Below are 17,184 nucleotides of genomic sequence, written 5' to 3'. Positions count from 1 at the left end.
TTGGAACAATTCAATTTTGAAGTACCAATTTGAAGTCCTCAGGCAATTTTCTTGATGTGTGTCTGCTGTATGTTTTAGTATGCACACTTACCCGCGTGCTTGAAGACTGTGAGAGTGCCGTCCTGTGTTTGACTTGAAACAACTGTGTTATTCTGTCTTTGCATGAATATAAGTAGTCATATTTGTAAATCAATATAACAAAAGTGGGCAGATGAAGTTGAAAAGACAGCTGCGGAGATTGCTCGTCGAACTGTAGAAAAGTGTTTTTTTTGTCCTGCGCTTCATAGATTTGTAATGATTGCATGGACTTTTTAATCTCTGGCTTCTCAAGTGGGGTTGAACAGCTGAATAGCAGCTCTGAGAAATCAAAACTTTCAATACCAGCACTCTGAAAAGAGACTGCCATACAATTATCTGCACCATCATTACGGCTGGGACATTTTTGGCTCTGTTTTGTTTACTTAGCTCAAGTTTACTTCGGTTTCTTTCCTAGGGCTTTTTGGACATGAACTTCACCGAGTTCCAGAAGAGTGGTGCCAATATCACCGGGTTCCAGCTAATGAACTACTCCGACGAAAATGTCAGCAAGGCCATAGAGGAGTGGGTGGACTTTGACAGCAAAGACCTCAAACTACCCAAGGGAAGAATGAAGGTATGATCGAACTGTCTCATTGTTCAGAGATCTCCCTATTCAAGTGTTCAAGGTTACAATAAACGTATGTTAGCCTCTAATGTTGCCTCCTCGGATTTGCCCTCTCAGTACACAGGAGCCCTCACATACGACGGAGTGAGCGTCATGGCAACTGCGTTTCAGAACCTTCGGAAGCAGCGTATTGACATTTCCCGGCGAGGTAATGCTGGCGAGTGTCTGGCCAACCCACCAGCTCCCTGGGGCCAGGGTATCGACATCCAGAGAGCCCTACAGCAGGTAGGCAGTTAGCATCACACACTCCACAGCCACAGCTGGATGACAATGACTTGGATTCAAACTCAATACTAGCCGCACAGGTAATGAATCATGTATGACAATGAGAAATACTGTACAATACAATAAAATACAATGCAATAAAATACAATACCATCTTAATTAAGTACTATTGCGTTAAAACCCTCAGTTTCAGGCCCACCAACATTTTGAGAAACAGCAATTGCAAGCCTATGAGCAATATGTAATTCTTAGATAGTTATCTTGTGACCTGGAGACTTATACTGTATTATGTTAGACATCATGCAATGTCAACCCAACCAACTGGTAATATTATAATCCTGAGATAGCAATCTTGTGTTCTTGAGATAAGAAAAATGATGTCATGCTATTTCTGCTTGTAGCTATGATGATGTATACAGTATTGTGTGAAATGTAGCAGATGTTGATTTCTTTGTGTACTGTACTTAAAAAGCCTTGAGCGTTATTCAGATTCCGAGAGTTAGCAGTTCTTCATACCAATCCTGGTCTATATCTGGTTTGTCCCACAGGTTCGGATTGAGGGATTGACTGGACATGTCCAGTTTAACGAGAAAGGCCATCGGACCAACTTCACGGTCAGCATAATGGAGCTGAGCCCAAGTGGACCACTGAAGGTGAATCGGGACTTGTCTATAATCTCTATAATTATCAATCATCAATCTTTATCATCCTCAGGGGAAATCTATTGTGTACAGTTAGACAGTATACTGTATGATATTTGACCTAAACACAGTAGACACAATATAATGAATCCATCCGATTTGATTTAAATGTTTGATTTAATGATTGATTTAATGTTAATGACAAATTATTTTTCAATAGAAATGGACTGGTCTTTTACTAACAATATGCCCAGCATCAAGAACAGCTGGAGCCAAGCAAAACATAACAGTAAAATGAACAAAATGGCATTGTCTATAATGAGTGTCTCCAATGTTCACGTCATGTCAGAATAGGACATACTGTATTTGCTTTCATTGCGTAGTTGTTTTATTTGCATATTATGTTATTCATATGCAAATAATTTCTTTACATTGAATCAGAACATGAGTTACCCTAGTTCTTTGAGTTTATAATATACCCATTTATATTTCACATGACAACCAGAGGCACATTATCTATAGAACTTAGTGATCTTGCATATGTGGAGCAAATTCCTCTTATCATTTAGTATGCAGGGAGTTTGTGCATTAAGATGGCTGTATATTTCTCTTTAATGTTATCACCAAGACAGTCTTACAACCTGAGAGTAGGACAGGCTGGCCAAGAAGTACAGTAGGAGGCGTTGGTTATCACAGAGTATGGCTTAAGGACTAGCTAGGGGATTAACCATATGAGTTAAGGGATGTGCTTATCCCCACAATACACTACAGTATGTTCATACGAATTACACTATAAATAGAAATGTAGGATTTCCTCTGCTATGTGTGTTGACATACTGTACCTCTTCCGACTGCAGGTGGGCTACTGGAATGAAAATGAGAACTATGTGAACACAGCCGTATACACGCCGGTGGTTGAAGAATTCTTCGGACTGCAAAACAGGACATACGTCGTGACCACTATCCTTGTGAGTCTCACTAGCTTCACTGAAAGGCTCTGTGTTTGTATGGTGATAATGTTCCATGGACCAAAATACGACAGTTGTTTACAGCTGCGTTTGGTACGGAAACACAGAACAGTAGAGTCACTTTTATCAACCCATGTGGCAGTATGGCAGTGCAGTAGGATGTTACAAAGTCCTGAGAACTGTCTGTATTTTTTGGCCCTAGTGATATCTGCACAGCTTTGTAAACAGAAGGTAGCTGCAAGCAAAAGAACAGATACACAAATTCTCTCATGTTGTCATATGACAATGCCCTGGCAGCAGAAGCCGTGGTATTAGTGTGTCTTTGAGGGCTGTCCCAGAAGCGACTCTCCTGCCTGGCTATGAAGTCCGAGCGGTCAGAGTTGGCAAGCCTGCTGATTATGCTCTTTCCCTTTCTGCATGGTGACTGCATTCAGCTTCTCCGTTGTAGCTTTGCCATATCAACACATCAGAGAGGTTCAGGTCACCTCTGATCAGTCCCGTCGGCTGTGCTGAATAACACTGCCAGTCGAACGAACTGGCATGAGAATGACGGCCAGGTGGAAAGGCTATACTGAAAAATAGGGATTTTTTTTGGTTAGATTCACAAAGGGATAGAAATGATTGGCAACTCTCCCAGAGAAATTGGAGAGTGTATTTATTTAAACTTTTCATATCCTAATTGCAGGGTTTCTATTTTGTACAGCACATTCATCCATGTAAGCCGTCCCTGTTGAAATGGTCTATCAATTCCAGTGGGTCAAGTTATCTACATGAGGTAGGAAGGGATCAGGGAGGGAGAGCCCTTACCTGTTTCAAAATGCTTCAGGCCTAATCTAAACTCTTAATTCTGTCCTTTTGACACCACCATCTCGACCACACTATGGTCTATTTCCAGATTGTACGCTATGCTGTGTCCACCTGTAGCCTTGCCATGAGGGATGTTTTCGCAGTAGCTCTGTTCTGCTTTATCTGGAGGGCAGAGCTCCACACAGCCCCTTTACAGTCACCCCGGCCTGGCCAGCCAGAAATAGCAGGAGTGCTGCTCGCCCATCAGATCTGAGTCAACCCACACTAAGGAGAAGGTGCGAGAGGGTGGCCATGAATAATGCCATTTGAAGGCCCCTTCCTGTAGGCTACACAAAGACATGTACATACATTGGTGTGAAGCCCCATGGTCAGGGATGTAGTGCTGCTGTAGCACGCCTGGTAAAAATATTTCAGTACATTTCATTCTGATTTAATTACCACAAAAATTCCATGGAAACGATAGAACGAATAACTACATAAATATGTAGGCTATTGCAGCCTATAGGTAGGTAAATGGTGGTTTCCTCCCTGTCTTCTCTCTCTCTCTGGCAGTGGCGTGAATTATGAATAACTGTAGCTGTGTGTGTGTGTGTGCGTAGGCCCGTCGGTCAGACGCTTGACCACTTTGAGCGGGCCAAATCCAACATAGCAAGATAGACAGAATACTCTACCAGGGGTTTCTAAAACGGCTGTCCTCAAAACAGTTTGTTATGGACTTGGGGCTAACGTATGACGCACTTGAACTCGCCCTAATGTCTGAGAGCTTAGCTTACAGAAAAGTACTACCTCTGTTGCGTATTCAGACAAACTGATCCACCGCATGAACCTCATCATCACACCAATGAGATCAAGGATCCAAATTTACAGCGTGTCTGCCTTGACGTTCATGAAGCTCCATGGGACTCCTCTTGCGCAGAGGAACCCAGAACGATATGCGAGCACTTGGTTACGGTACTGTTCTTTCACCACCATGATTCAAAGCGTGTTCAAATCGCTTAAAATAACTCTCATCGAGATCTGTTGCCTATTAGTTCTACTCATCACTTAATAATAATAACAATAATAATATTACAAATAGAAACTTCTCACTTCTCACAATGATGCTCGATTAGTAAAGGTACACCAAAGCTAAATCAATGTCTTGCAAGATCACATAATCATTAGTATTTTACATTACAGAACCAAATATACACTGAACAAAATATAAAGTCTTGGTCCCATGATTCATGAGCTAAAATGTCAAATCATAGACATTTTCCATACTCAAAAATTGGTTACCATCCCAGTTTGTAAGCATTTCTCCATTGCCAAGATAATCTATCCACCTGACAGGTGTGGCATATCAAGAAGCTGATTAAATAGCATGATCATTACACAGGTGCACCTTGTGCTTGGTACAATAAAAGGCCAATCTCAAATGTGCAGTTTTGTCACACAACACAACGCCACAGATGTCTCAAGTTTTGAGGGGGAGTGCAATTGGCATGCTGACTGCAGGAATGTCCACCAGAGCTGTTGCCAGAGAATTTAATGTTCATTTCTCTACCATAAGCTGCCTCCAATGTCATTTTAGAAAATTTGGCAGTACGTCCAACAGGCCTCACAACCGCAGACCACGTGTCTGGCGTCGTGTGGGCAAGCGGTTTGCTGATGTCAACGTTGTGAACAGAGTGCCCCATGGGGGCGGTGGGGTTATGGTATGGGCAGGCATAAGCTACGGACCACAAACTCAATTGCATTTTATCGATGTCATGCCATTCATCCATGCCATCATCTCATGTTTTAGCATGATAATGCACAGCCCCATGTCACAAGGATTCGTACACAATTCCTGGAAGCTGAAGACATCCCAGTTCTCTAAGACATGTCACCCATTTATGCATGTTTGGGATGCTCTGGATCGACATGTACAACAGTGTGTTCCAGTTCCCGTCAATATCCAGCAAATTCGCACAGCCATTGAAGAGGAGTGGGACAATTCCACAGGCCACAATCAACAGCCTGATCAACTGTATGCGAAGGAGATGTGTCACGAATGCATGAGGCAGGCAAATGGAGGTCACACCAGATAGACTGGTTTTCTGACCCACACCCCTACCTTTTTATAAGGTGTCTATGACCAACAGATGCATATTTGTATTCCCATTAGGCCCTAATTGACAGATTGTTGCATGTTGCGTTTATATTTTGGTTCGGTATAATAGCATATACTGTAGCATAGTATGCCTATAATATGTTACACCAAAAACACCTCAGTCATTTCTTATCTGAAGCTGAATAGACAAAAAAAATATCAACTGCACGCGCCACTTGTTGTTTGAGGATATTAAAAATATAAAATTTTCTTCATGCTTTATGTGGTCATAGGCAGATGTTGCAATTGGAGGATGCATTTTATGCATAGGCCTATTCTACAATGATATTCAATAGGCTACATCTGTCAGTACAAACTTTGATTGAGAAATGATGACATTATTAAAAAAAATTGCACTATAACACTGCCCAATGTTTGCATAGAAGGTGATATAGTATACCGTATCGTGTACATTATCCCAAAGAAAGGTAGACAAGGAAAGCTTTATAATAAATGCCCCTGAAAGAGTCATGGTGAATGCATGCAATATGTGATGAAAATGTGTAAAAGAACCAGACAACCAATATTGTCCTTCATTTTTCCAAGGAATCTCCATATGTGATGCTAAAGAAGAACCACGAGCAGCTGGTGGGGAACGATAAGTATGAGGGCTATTGTGTGGAGCTGGCCGCCGAGATCGCCAAGCATGTGGGCTACACCTATAAGCTAGAGGTCGTGAGCGATGGCAAGTACGGAGCCAGAGACGCTGAGTCCAAGATGTGGAACGGGATGGTGGGCGAGCTGGTTTATGGGGTTAGTAACCATCTCCTGAACATACCAGGCACCTCACTAGGCTCTAAGAGGACAAATGTGTTTATCATACACTCTCCGACAACACAGCAGTCCATGGAACTCATCCAATGGCAAGGACAATAATAGCTTTTTAAGTTGACACAGCCTGACTCATTTTTAATGTAACCGCTCATTCGGTTTATAAAGTTGGCAGTAACTAAAATAGAATGCTGCAAATGTGGTACAATGTTTGCAACAGTACACACGATTGTACCATCCCTATTCCCAAACTGGTTATAGTCCTGTACCCCTTCAAACATTCAACCTCCAGCTGTGTACCCCCTCTAGCACCAGGGTCAGCACACTCTCAAATGTTGTTTTTTGCCATCATTATAAGCCTGCCACACACACAGAACTGCTTGTTGCAATTTCAATGAGGCTCTCTTGTTCAGATATCGGTAAGTGGACTAGAGGCAGGGCATGAAAGGAATAAGGAATCCAGTTGTTTGTGTCATCCGTTTCGGGAAAGTACCTGAGTAATTGCGCACCCAACTCGCTCAGGTGCTTCGCTATAAAACATTTGACATTGTCCGTAAGCTTGAGTTCATTTTCACACAAAAAAAAATCATACAATGATGAAAAGAACTGTGTGTTGTCCTTGTTAATGCAGACAGAGAAGAGCCCCAACTTCTTAATCAAAGCCTCAATTTTGTCCCGCACATTGAATATAGATACAGAGAGTCCCTGTAATCCAAGATTCGTATCATTCAGGCGAGAAAAAACCTCACACAGTTGGCCAGTTGTGAGAAACTCGTCATCATGCAAGCGGTCTGACAAGTGAAAATTATGGTCAGTAAAGAAAACTTTAAGCTCGTCTCTCAATTTTTAAAAAAGTGTCAATACTTTGCCCCTTGATAACCAGCGCACTTCTGTATGTTGTAAAAGCGTTACATGGTCGCTGCCCATATCATTGCATAATGCAGAAAATACACGAGAGTTCAGGGGCCTTGCTTTAACAAAGTTAACCATTTTCACTGTAGTGTCCAAAACATCTTGGCAGCAAGAGCCTCTTCGTGGATGCTGCAGTGTACCCAAGTGGCGTCGGGAACAACTACTTGCATGCGCGTTACCACTCCACTATGTCTCCCTGTCATGGCTTTTGAGCCATCAGTACAGATACCAACATGAGCCGCAGCTACGTTTGGCTACATATGGACTGTTAGTGGAATTCCCGCGAGAGAGTAACGGTTAATGTGATTGATGTTCATTATTTGACTAAGCTACCTGTATTTGACATTGTGTTGTTATTTCGCTGAAAACTAGATGGTTTAATTAGATTTTTGGCAGTGAAACAAGGCTACTCAGGTGAGGGAAAAAAACTAATCCAAATGTATAGCCCAGTTAGAAAATATAAATGGACTGTTTGAAAATGTGAAGAAAAATGTGAATCACATTTTTATTTGGCGTTGCGTGTACCACACTTTTTATAATGTTTACATACCCTACATTACTCATCTCATATGTATATACAGTACTCCATACCATCTACTGCATCTTACCTATGCCGTTCGACCATCTCTCTGTCACGACTTCCGCCGGAGTCGGTCCCTCTTCTTGTTCAAGCGGCGTTCGGCGGTCAACGCCACTGGCCTTCTAGCCATCGCCGATACACTTTCATTTTCCATTTGTTTTGTCTTTGTTTTCTACACACCTGGTTTCAATTCCCCATGACATGTTCATTATTTAACCCTCTGGTTTCCCCCATGTTTGTGTGCGTGTTTGTTCTATTGTTCAGGCTGTATCTGACGGCTGGTATTTTGTTACCGGGCTTTGTTATTACGCCCGTTTATTTCCTGGTATCGGTATTTTTACAGCACCGTAGTATTGTGTTTATACTGGTGTTATCTTGTATTAAATACCTTGTCCACGCATCTCAGCTCTCCTGCGCCTGACTCCTTTCACCAGTTACCGACAGCCTTGACATACTCATTCATATATTTTTATGAACATATTCTTATTCATTCCTTTACACTTGTGTGTATAAGGTAGTTGTTGTGAAATTGTTAGGTTAGATTACTTGTTAGATATTACTGCATGGTTGGAACTAGAAGCACAAGCATTTCGCTACACCCGGATTAACATCTGCTAACCATGTGTATGTGACAAATAAAATTTGATTTGATTTGGGCATACCTCAGTTTGGGAATACCTGCATCACAACCTTCACTATTGCTCTTCCCCAGTGATATGCTTCAATATTCAACCAGACACTACTTTAAACCTATTTTTAACCTAACAAATGTCTACAAAAGACAATGATCTCATTAGTGGATGTTTGTCACATACTAAATACACAAAACAAATTCAGTGTGGCTTTTCAGATAAATAATGTTCTGTTCTCTGGAACACGTACAGATCTACATTGTACGTTATGTTGCTGCTGTAGCCAAAGGACATACTGTGGTGCAGTTTATTTCTTTCCAATACTAAGTACGGTTAACATACAGTGCCTTGCGAAAGTATTCGGCCCCCTTGAACTTTGCGTCCTTTTGCCACATTTCAGGCATCAAACATAAAGATATAAAACTGTATTTTTTTGTGAAGAATCAACAACAAGTGGGACACAATCATGAAGTGGAACGACATTTATTGGATATTTCAAACTTTTTTAACAAATCAAAAACTGAAAAATTGGGCGTGCAAAATTATTCAGCCCCTTTACTTTCATTGCAGCAAACTCTCTCCAGAGGTTCAGTGAGGATCTCTGAATGATCCAATGTTGACCTAAATGACTAATGATGATAAATACAATCCACCTGTGTGTAATCAAGTCTCCGTATAAATGCACCTGCACTGTGATAGTCTCAGAGGTCCGTTAAAAGCGCAAAGAGAATCATGAAGAACAAGGAACACACCAGGCAGGTCCGAGATACTGTTGTGAAGAAGTTTAAAGCCGGATTTGGACTTCTAGTTCCAACCATGCAGTAATATCTAACAAGTAATCTAACCTAACAATTTCACAACAACTACCTTATACACACAAGTGTAAAGGAATGAATAAGAATATGTTCATAAAAATATATGAATGAGTATGTCAAGGCTGTCGGTAACTGGTGAAAGGAGTCAGGCGCAGGAGAGCTGAGATGCGTGGACAAGGTATTTAATACAAGATAACACCAGTATAAACACAATACTACGGTGCTGTAAAAATACCGATACCAGGAAATAAACGGGCGTAATAACAAAGCCCGGTAACAAAATACCAGCCGTCAGATACAGCCTGAACAATAGAACAAACACGCACACAAACATGGGGGAAACCAGAGGGTTAAATAATGAACATGTAATGGGGAATTGAAACCAGGTGTGTAGAAAACAGTTTTATATCTTTATGTTTGAAGCCTGAAATGTGGCAAAAGGTCGCAAAGTTCAAGGGGGCCGAATACTTTCGCAAGGCACTGTAAACATCTTTGAGAAGAATAACAATGTGTCGGAGAAGTGTGTCACAGCTTGGCTTCAGCCAGGACACAATGTGTCCCTATGAGCTCTAAGATATGTTCTGACAAAGGTATACTATACCTCTCACTTTACATGTCCAGCAGCTCCCTCAATGTCAAAACATAACTACACAATGCAGATGGGCCCAGACAGGCTGTCAATGTTGAAGTGGTAAGGTACCAAATACTCGAAAGCTGTTGCCCGTTACCCCCCAAAAAGTTGAGTAACAGGCAACAGAATGAGCACAATACAGTAGCTGGATGTGTATTCCAGGAAGTCTGTTATTGAAAATGTCCCTTACCAAACTGTCACTTCCCATATCTTCAATTTTTCATGGGAATCATGTCAAACCCTATTTCTCTGCCCTCAGGAACTTGAGATGAAAGATACGCTCTAACAGTTTGGTCTAGGGTAATGTAGAATATGTTCTGTCCATACAATGACAGAGGTTCTGGTTGGACTCAACCAAATCAAGTCTCGCTTGGAGGGTTTTTGTTTTTTCTCTCAGAGTAGTAAGCCTAATATTTCTTGAAAGCGATTCATTATTATTCAGCTTGAAAAGACTGAGTGTTTATGTAAGCTGGAGCTCTCTAGAGAGAGATATCTCAGAAAGTCCTCTCTTATGAAAAGAGAGTTTACCATTACTGTTGTGTATGCTAATCACTGCCCATGGGAATAGTTATTTACATTCCTTCACCTCACCTTAAGGAAATACTTTTGTCATCTCCACTTGAAGACTTTATGGGTGGAAGGACGAGTACAGAGATGGGATTTCTGAGTGTAGGGATACTGTTGGTGAATTGATTTGAATTGATGGATACATAGATAAACACGTAATTATCTCCTTGCCTCCTAGAAAGCGGATGTGGCAGTAGCCCCGTTGACCATCACCCTGGTAAGAGAGGAGGTGATCGACTTCTCCAAGCCCTTCATGTCCCTGGGCATCTCCATCATGATCAAGAAGCCTACCAAGTCCAAACCTGGAGTCTTTTCCTTCCTGGATCCTCTGGCCTACGAGATCTGGATGTGCATTGTGTTTGCTTACATCGGCGTGAGCGTGGTTCTCTTCCTGGTCAGTCGGTTCAGCCCGTACGAGTGGCAGGGGGACGACTCCGATGGGGAGGAGGGTCAAGAGCAGCCGCAGAGACAGCAGCACAACCAGCCATCGTCCTCCAGTCCCAGGAGAGAGCCAGGTCAGTCCCAGTCCCAACAGGGCCAAAACCAGGGCCAAGGACAGGGACAGGGCCAGGGGCAGAACGAGGGGCACACCAATGAGTTTGGGATATTCAACAGCTTGTGGTTCTCTCTGGGCGCCTTCATGCAGCAGGGCTGTGACATCTCGCCAAGGTAGGTGATCTGTTTTCTACCCCTGCTGTTAACTGTAGTGTTTCTATTAACAACGTTAACGTCCTTCCTCATTCATCAGTATTACTATGTGTCATCATCAGCAGACATCATCTTGAATTGTGTTTTTTTTATTATTGTTGTACTTGAGTAATAGGGTATTTGTTAACGGTGAGATCCTCCATACAATGTCTTACAACAAAATAAATGATTATGATTAATACCAAGGTAATGAAAATACAATTAACCCAGGTAATGCGTAAAAACATTTGAACTGATAAAGGCAGGTGACCATTGTCAATCTACTGCAACTGCACTCTGCTAAAGATAAATCCTCCAGTGTGATGAAATGCATTGTCCCCTCCATACCCACGTCCACATGGTGATGAACTAGGTCAAGAACAAAAGTAGTTACCCCACAGTAAACAAAAATAATTACCCCACAGTAAAGACAGCGGAGATGAGACATCAGCAGACAGGATACAAAGGCATCCTGTAGAACAGGACAGAAGCAGAGCAGAGTGACAGACTGACTGGCAGACACTATGGCTGGACTGGGCCTTGAGGAGGTTTTGTTCTATTGACAACCCACGGCAGTAGTAATGAGGTCCAGGCCAGACCCAGGCCAGGGGTACCCTAGCCCAGGTCAAGCCCCAGGGCCCAGTGCATAGAGTCCAGTGCACAGAGTCCAGGAGGCTGCTTTTGGAGGGGCTTGTTGTGCTCTTAGCAGGGCAGACAGGGACATCAACAGACGCTTCTCAGAGAGGAGATCCAAAGGTTTCCTTAAGATAGTGTTCTTTTTGGGGACACAAAAGAGGGTTTCTTTTTCATGCTGATTCTCTGTAAGTAGATATGTCAATTTCAAAAGAAGAATTGGAGTAACTAGATATATTTGGTTATGGTGCTTACCTGATGCATTCCTTCCAGTGAGTTAACAATAAAGCAACCCTTTTTTGACATTGTGCCACCTGTGTATCTCACAGAAAGGAAATGACAGACACATATTGGATTGCAATTGCTTTGGTCGTATGTATGTGTCTCCTTACGTACTGCTCTCTTGGCATAGGGCAGGAGTTCCATTCTCATTATCACAATTCCCTGCCCTGCGCCTTTGTTTTCAACTGACCATACTGTCCTGCGTCCCTGCCTGCCTGCCTGCAGGTAAAGACACTCTGATCCTCGCCTGGCATCCTTTGTTCTTTCATATTCCACTGTCACCTCAGCTCAGTTAACATTTGTGTATTATATGTTTATCCTCTCATGAAGTCATATGGGGATTCTTTACAAGATCAATAGTGCAGGTCGGTTTGGTGAAGTTCCTGCTGATGGCTCACTGCCTCCCCCTCCTCTGGGCGCTTGGCTTGTGCTAACTGCTGGCTCCTCAGCCACCGTCTGACATTTAGGTAGGACATGTGTATCCTTTTACTTTGGGGGAACTAATGGGCTCAAATTAGATTACATTTGCAGAAAGCTGCCTGTGACAGATGTTGTTTTCCCTGTCATAGATGCGTCCATTTAGCTCTGCCAGAATGGTTAAGCTTCAGGAGAAGAACCTCCCAAGCACTTCGTCTTAGTTTGTACTGTACATGTTTATTTTCCTCTCCCCTATTCCTCTGTCCCTTTATACTCTCCGACCAGGCATGGTGGTGTACTGCAGATGGGTGATTGCTCTAAATTAAATCTTTACAAATGCATTGATCTTCTCTTATCTGCTATTTTGCCCAACATTTAAGTGCCTTCTCCTCAGTTGACTTGCTTGGGAGCGCTCTCCCGCTCTCTCGTTCTCTGTCTGTCTCTCGGGTTTCATAGTCTAAGCCTCTGGGCGGACGGGTGATTTGACTTTGTCTCCTAGGCTGTCAGAGGAGAGGAGGTCTGCCTGACACAGTGGTGATTCACCTCCCTGCTACCTCAGGGGGTCAGACAGTGATGGAAGAATTCAGTGGGATGAGGAGCTCTTTACCCATGGGGCCAGAGCACAGATAAGCTACATTCATGTCTCTCACACATAGTGGGTCTCTTAATCAGTAACACATCACAATGGAGGTACTACTTATATAAGAACACATCTCCCATTAGTTTGAAGACTCTTATGCTTCGCTCTTTCTCATTCTGAGATTGTTTACGGCAAGAATCTGCACTGAGTATACCAAACATTAGGAACACCTTCCTAGTATTGAGTTGGACACGACCCCCCCCCCCCACCCCCCCCACTGCCCTAAGAACAGCCTCGGTTTGTTGGGGCATGTACTCTACAAGATGTTGAAGGAATTCCACAGGGATGTTGGCCCACAGTTGTGTCCAGTTGGCTGGATGTCCTTTGGGTGGTGGACCATTTTTGATACACATGGGAAACCTTTGAGCGTGAAAAACCCAGCATCATTGCAGTTCTTGATACAAACCTGCGTGCCTGACACCTACTACCATACCCTGTTCAAAGGCATTTCAATCTTTTGGCTTGCCCACTTGCCCTCTTAATGGCACACAAACAATCCATGTGTTAATTGTCTCAAGGCTTTAACCTATCTCCTCCTCTTCATTTACACTGATTGAAGTGAATTTAACAGGTGACATCAATAAGGGATCATAGCTTTCACCTGAATTGACCTGGTCAGTCTGTCATGGAAAAAGCAGGTGTTCTAAGTGTTTTGTATACACATGTAGGTTCTTCAGTATTGCATACATTTCACGGTGTGCAATGTGAGGCTGAGCGAGTATGTACACTACAGTGATGGTACTGTATCTCTGAGGGGGTCTAATTTGCTGCTGAGATGTGGGGGATTGTGAAAGGTCACCTGAAGGTCAGTAAAAATAGAAAGGTCAACTAGCTACCCATGCTGGGGAGTTCAGTGAGAAGGCCTGCAGTGCAACAACTCAAATGTTATATATAGACAACAGCTCTGAGGGAGCAGTTTAAAGACTGGTCGGCCAGCTGCGTTTGGCAGGATGTTATTTGTCAGAGAATGCGGTAACTAGCAGACCTGCCATGTTGTGCATAATGATGATAATCTCCAAACAGCCAGATCGAAACGTGACTTTGAAGAACAACATCTTTACAAGAGCAATGGGAGATGGAAGGAGCAGCTTTCTGGGCAAACCCCAGCTATTTATTCATGGTAAAAATGTGTTTGTTCTCTGTAAATGTCAGCACTGCCACTTGGAGAGGGCGCATCACATTGCAACCCACAGGAGCCGCTTAACGCCTAGTTTAACTTCTGCGGTAAATGTCTGTATGTGACGTCTTAATGCATGCTGATTACAGATCACTGATTGGTTTAACAGACATAAAGCTGCATTAATCCATCCATCATTAATTAATTAATTCAGCATGTACACTGAGTATATAAAACATTAACAACACCTGCTCTTTCCATGACATACTGACCAGGTGAATCCAGGTGAAAACTATGATCCCTTATTGATGTCACTTGTTTTAATCCTCTTCAATCAGTGTAGATGAATGGGAGGACACAGGTTAAAATCTTGTTAATCTACCCATCGTGTCCGATTTCAAAAAGGCTTTACAGCGAAAGCACACCATATGATTATGTTAGGTCAGAGCCTAGTCACAAAAAAACATACAGCCATTTTCCAGACAAAGAGAGGAGTCACAAAAAGCATAAATAGAGATAAAATGTATCACTAACCTTTGATGATCTTCATCAAATGGCACTCATAGGACTTCATGTTACACAATACATGTATGTTTTGTTCAATAAAGTTCATATTTATATCCAAAAGTCTCAGTTTACATTGGCGCTTTATGTTCAGTAATGTTGTGCCTCGAAAACATCCGGCGAATTTGCAGAGCCACATCAATTTACAGAAATACTTATCATAAACTTTGATAAAAGATACAAGTGTTATGCACAGAATGAAAGATATACTTCTCCTTAACCTCTAGTGACACCCCATCCCGTGAACGGGACCGTTGTCATCATCTGACACTAATTAGCATAACGCAACGGACATAAATATTACAAGAAAATATTCCTATTCGTGAAAATCACAAATGAAATATATTGAGACACAGCTTAACCTTTTGTTAATCACCCTGTCATCTCAGATTTTCAAAATATGCTTTACAGCCAAAGCTAGACAAGCATTTGTGTAAGTTTATTGATAGCCTAGCATAGCATTTTGTCCAGCTAGCAGCAGGTAACTTGGTCACCGAAATCAGAAAAACAATCAAATTAAATCGTTTACCTTTGATGAGCTTCGGATGTTTTCACTCACGAGACTCCCAGTTAGATAGCAAATGTTCCTTTTTTCCAAAAATATTATTTTTGTAGGCGAAATAGCTCCGTTTGTTCTTCACGTTTGGCTGAGAAATCGGCCGGAAATTGCAGTCACGAAAACGGCGAAAAATAATTTGTTTTTCAATAGGACCGATTGGAGTAATGGCTACCTCTGTATTTTACGCGAGAATCTCTCTGGGAGCATCAGGTGACCACTTGCGCAATGTAGCCGCCTACGGGTATTCTTCAACATAAATGCGTAAAACTACGTCACAATGCTGTAGACACCTTCGAGGAATACGGAGAAAGAGTAATCTGGTTGATAGCCCATTCACTGCTCAATAGGGACACATTGGAACGCAGCGTTTTCAAAACATGAGGCACTTCCGGATTGGATTTTTCTCAGGCTTTCGCCTGCAACGTCAGTTCTGTTATACTCACAGACAATATTTTTACAGTTTTGGAAACTTTAGAGTGTTTTCTAACCTAAGCTGTCAATTATATGCATATTCTAGCATCTGGTCCTGACGAAATATCCCGTTTACTACGGGAACGTTATTTTTCCAAAAATGAAAAGGTTAATGCAACGCTGTGTCAGATTTCAAAAAAGCTTTACGAAAAAAGCACACCATGCAATAATCTGAGTACGGCGCTCAGACACAAAAACAAGCCATGACAAACATCTATTGTGGAACTGGGATTCCTGGGAGTGCATTCTGATGAAGATCATCAAAGGTAAGTGAATATTTATAATGCTATTTCTGACTTCTGTTGACTCCACAACATGCCCGCCATGTTTACTCTGGGCACGCTTTTCATCCGAATGTGAAAATGTTGCCCCCTATCCCAAACAGGTTTTATAGAAGGATTTTCACAACTTGAAAACAATTGATACATGGATTGTCTATGTGTGCCATTTAGAGGGTGAATTGGCAAGACAAAATATTTAAGCGCCTCTGAACAGTAGTAGTTGCCAGAACTGCAACGCTGCTGGCTTTTTCATGCTCAACAGTTTCTCTTGTGTATCAAGAATGGTCCACCACCCAAAGGACATCCAGCCAACTTGACACAACTGTGGGAAGCATTGGAGTCAACATGAGCCAGCATCCCTCTAGAATGCTTTCTACACTTTGTAGAATCCATACACCAAGGAATTGAGGCTATTCCGAGGACAAAATGCTGAGGTGCAACTCTATATTAGGAAGGTATTCCTTATGTTTGGTATACTCAATGTATACATGACAGCTAGATTTAGAGCAAACTTTTTGTTCTCCCCTGTGTAAAGCTGATGGGATTCTCTCCCATTCAATGAGGCAATCTAATAGTTTGAGTTTTACTGAGGGATTGAGTGAGGCAGTGAAGAAATGACCGTGTTGATTATGAACACCTTCGCCAGCCCTCGCCCCTCTCACTCTGTCTCATACACTCCTCTTCTATTGCTGGAGGAATGTGTGCTGCACCTCTAACATTACTGTAACATTTCTCACCATATTAATGTAATTTACTGGACAAGTATTGCATACTTACCTATGTCATAAGAGGCTTCTGTAGATAGGTGAGTTGTGAAAGGGTTAAGATGGGTTTTAATATAATTAAATATAATCTGGCTTCTTCTGACAGCACATATTTTGCCACTAGCCAGGGTGATATCAACTTACTGAAATAAACGTGTATGTGTGTGCACACCAGTAGCGGTCGGTGCCATTTAAGATGAGAGGACACTTTTTTTTTTTCTTTTTTTCAATGAGCATGGCCTCATTTCTTTTACCACATATTGGATGACTGTCGTTCATATTCCATTCACCCAGTTCAATGTAACAGTGATAGGTTTAAGCTACAACATGATATGTTTTTCCTATACATATCATGAGGTTGCTACAACCTAGCCTATGAATGA

General features: G+C 42.1%; 1 protein-coding gene across 6 annotated transcripts in view; it reads left to right on the top strand.

Annotated features, from left to right (window-relative positions):
* The window catches only part of LOC110537819 (glutamate receptor 1), a 98,447-nt gene that overhangs the window by 63,153 nt on the left and 18,110 nt on the right, over positions 1–17,184 (top strand). For 3 of the 6 annotated variants that reach the window (XR_016485137.1, XM_090192824.1, XM_090192823.1), the window contains exons 6-12: positions 494–652; positions 761–928; positions 1,477–1,581; positions 2,427–2,537; positions 3,241–3,312; positions 6,025–6,231; positions 10,565–11,055. Coding sequence is in view for 4 of the 6 variants with exons in the window: in XM_090192824.1 (XP_090048950.1) it covers positions 494–652; positions 761–928; positions 1,477–1,581; positions 2,427–2,537; positions 3,241–3,312; positions 6,025–6,231; positions 10,565–11,055 (1,313 nt within the window). In the remaining 2 variants the exon portion in view is untranslated. The remainder of the gene's footprint in view (positions 1–493; positions 653–760; positions 929–1,476; positions 1,582–2,426; positions 2,538–3,240; positions 3,313–6,024; positions 6,232–10,564; positions 11,056–17,184) is intronic. The other 3 variants (XR_016485138.1, XM_036937848.2, XM_036937847.2) reach the window with 1 other exon arrangement.

The sequence above is a fragment of the Oncorhynchus mykiss genome, chromosome 12, assembly GCF_057628025.1.
Source record: "Oncorhynchus mykiss isolate SJ-2025 chromosome 12, ASM5762802v1, whole genome shotgun sequence".
Taxonomy (NCBI): Eukaryota; Metazoa; Chordata; class Actinopteri; order Salmoniformes; family Salmonidae; genus Oncorhynchus; species Oncorhynchus mykiss.
The sequence above is the reverse complement of the archived record's forward strand: the minus strand, read 5'-3'. Positions and strand labels throughout refer to the sequence as shown.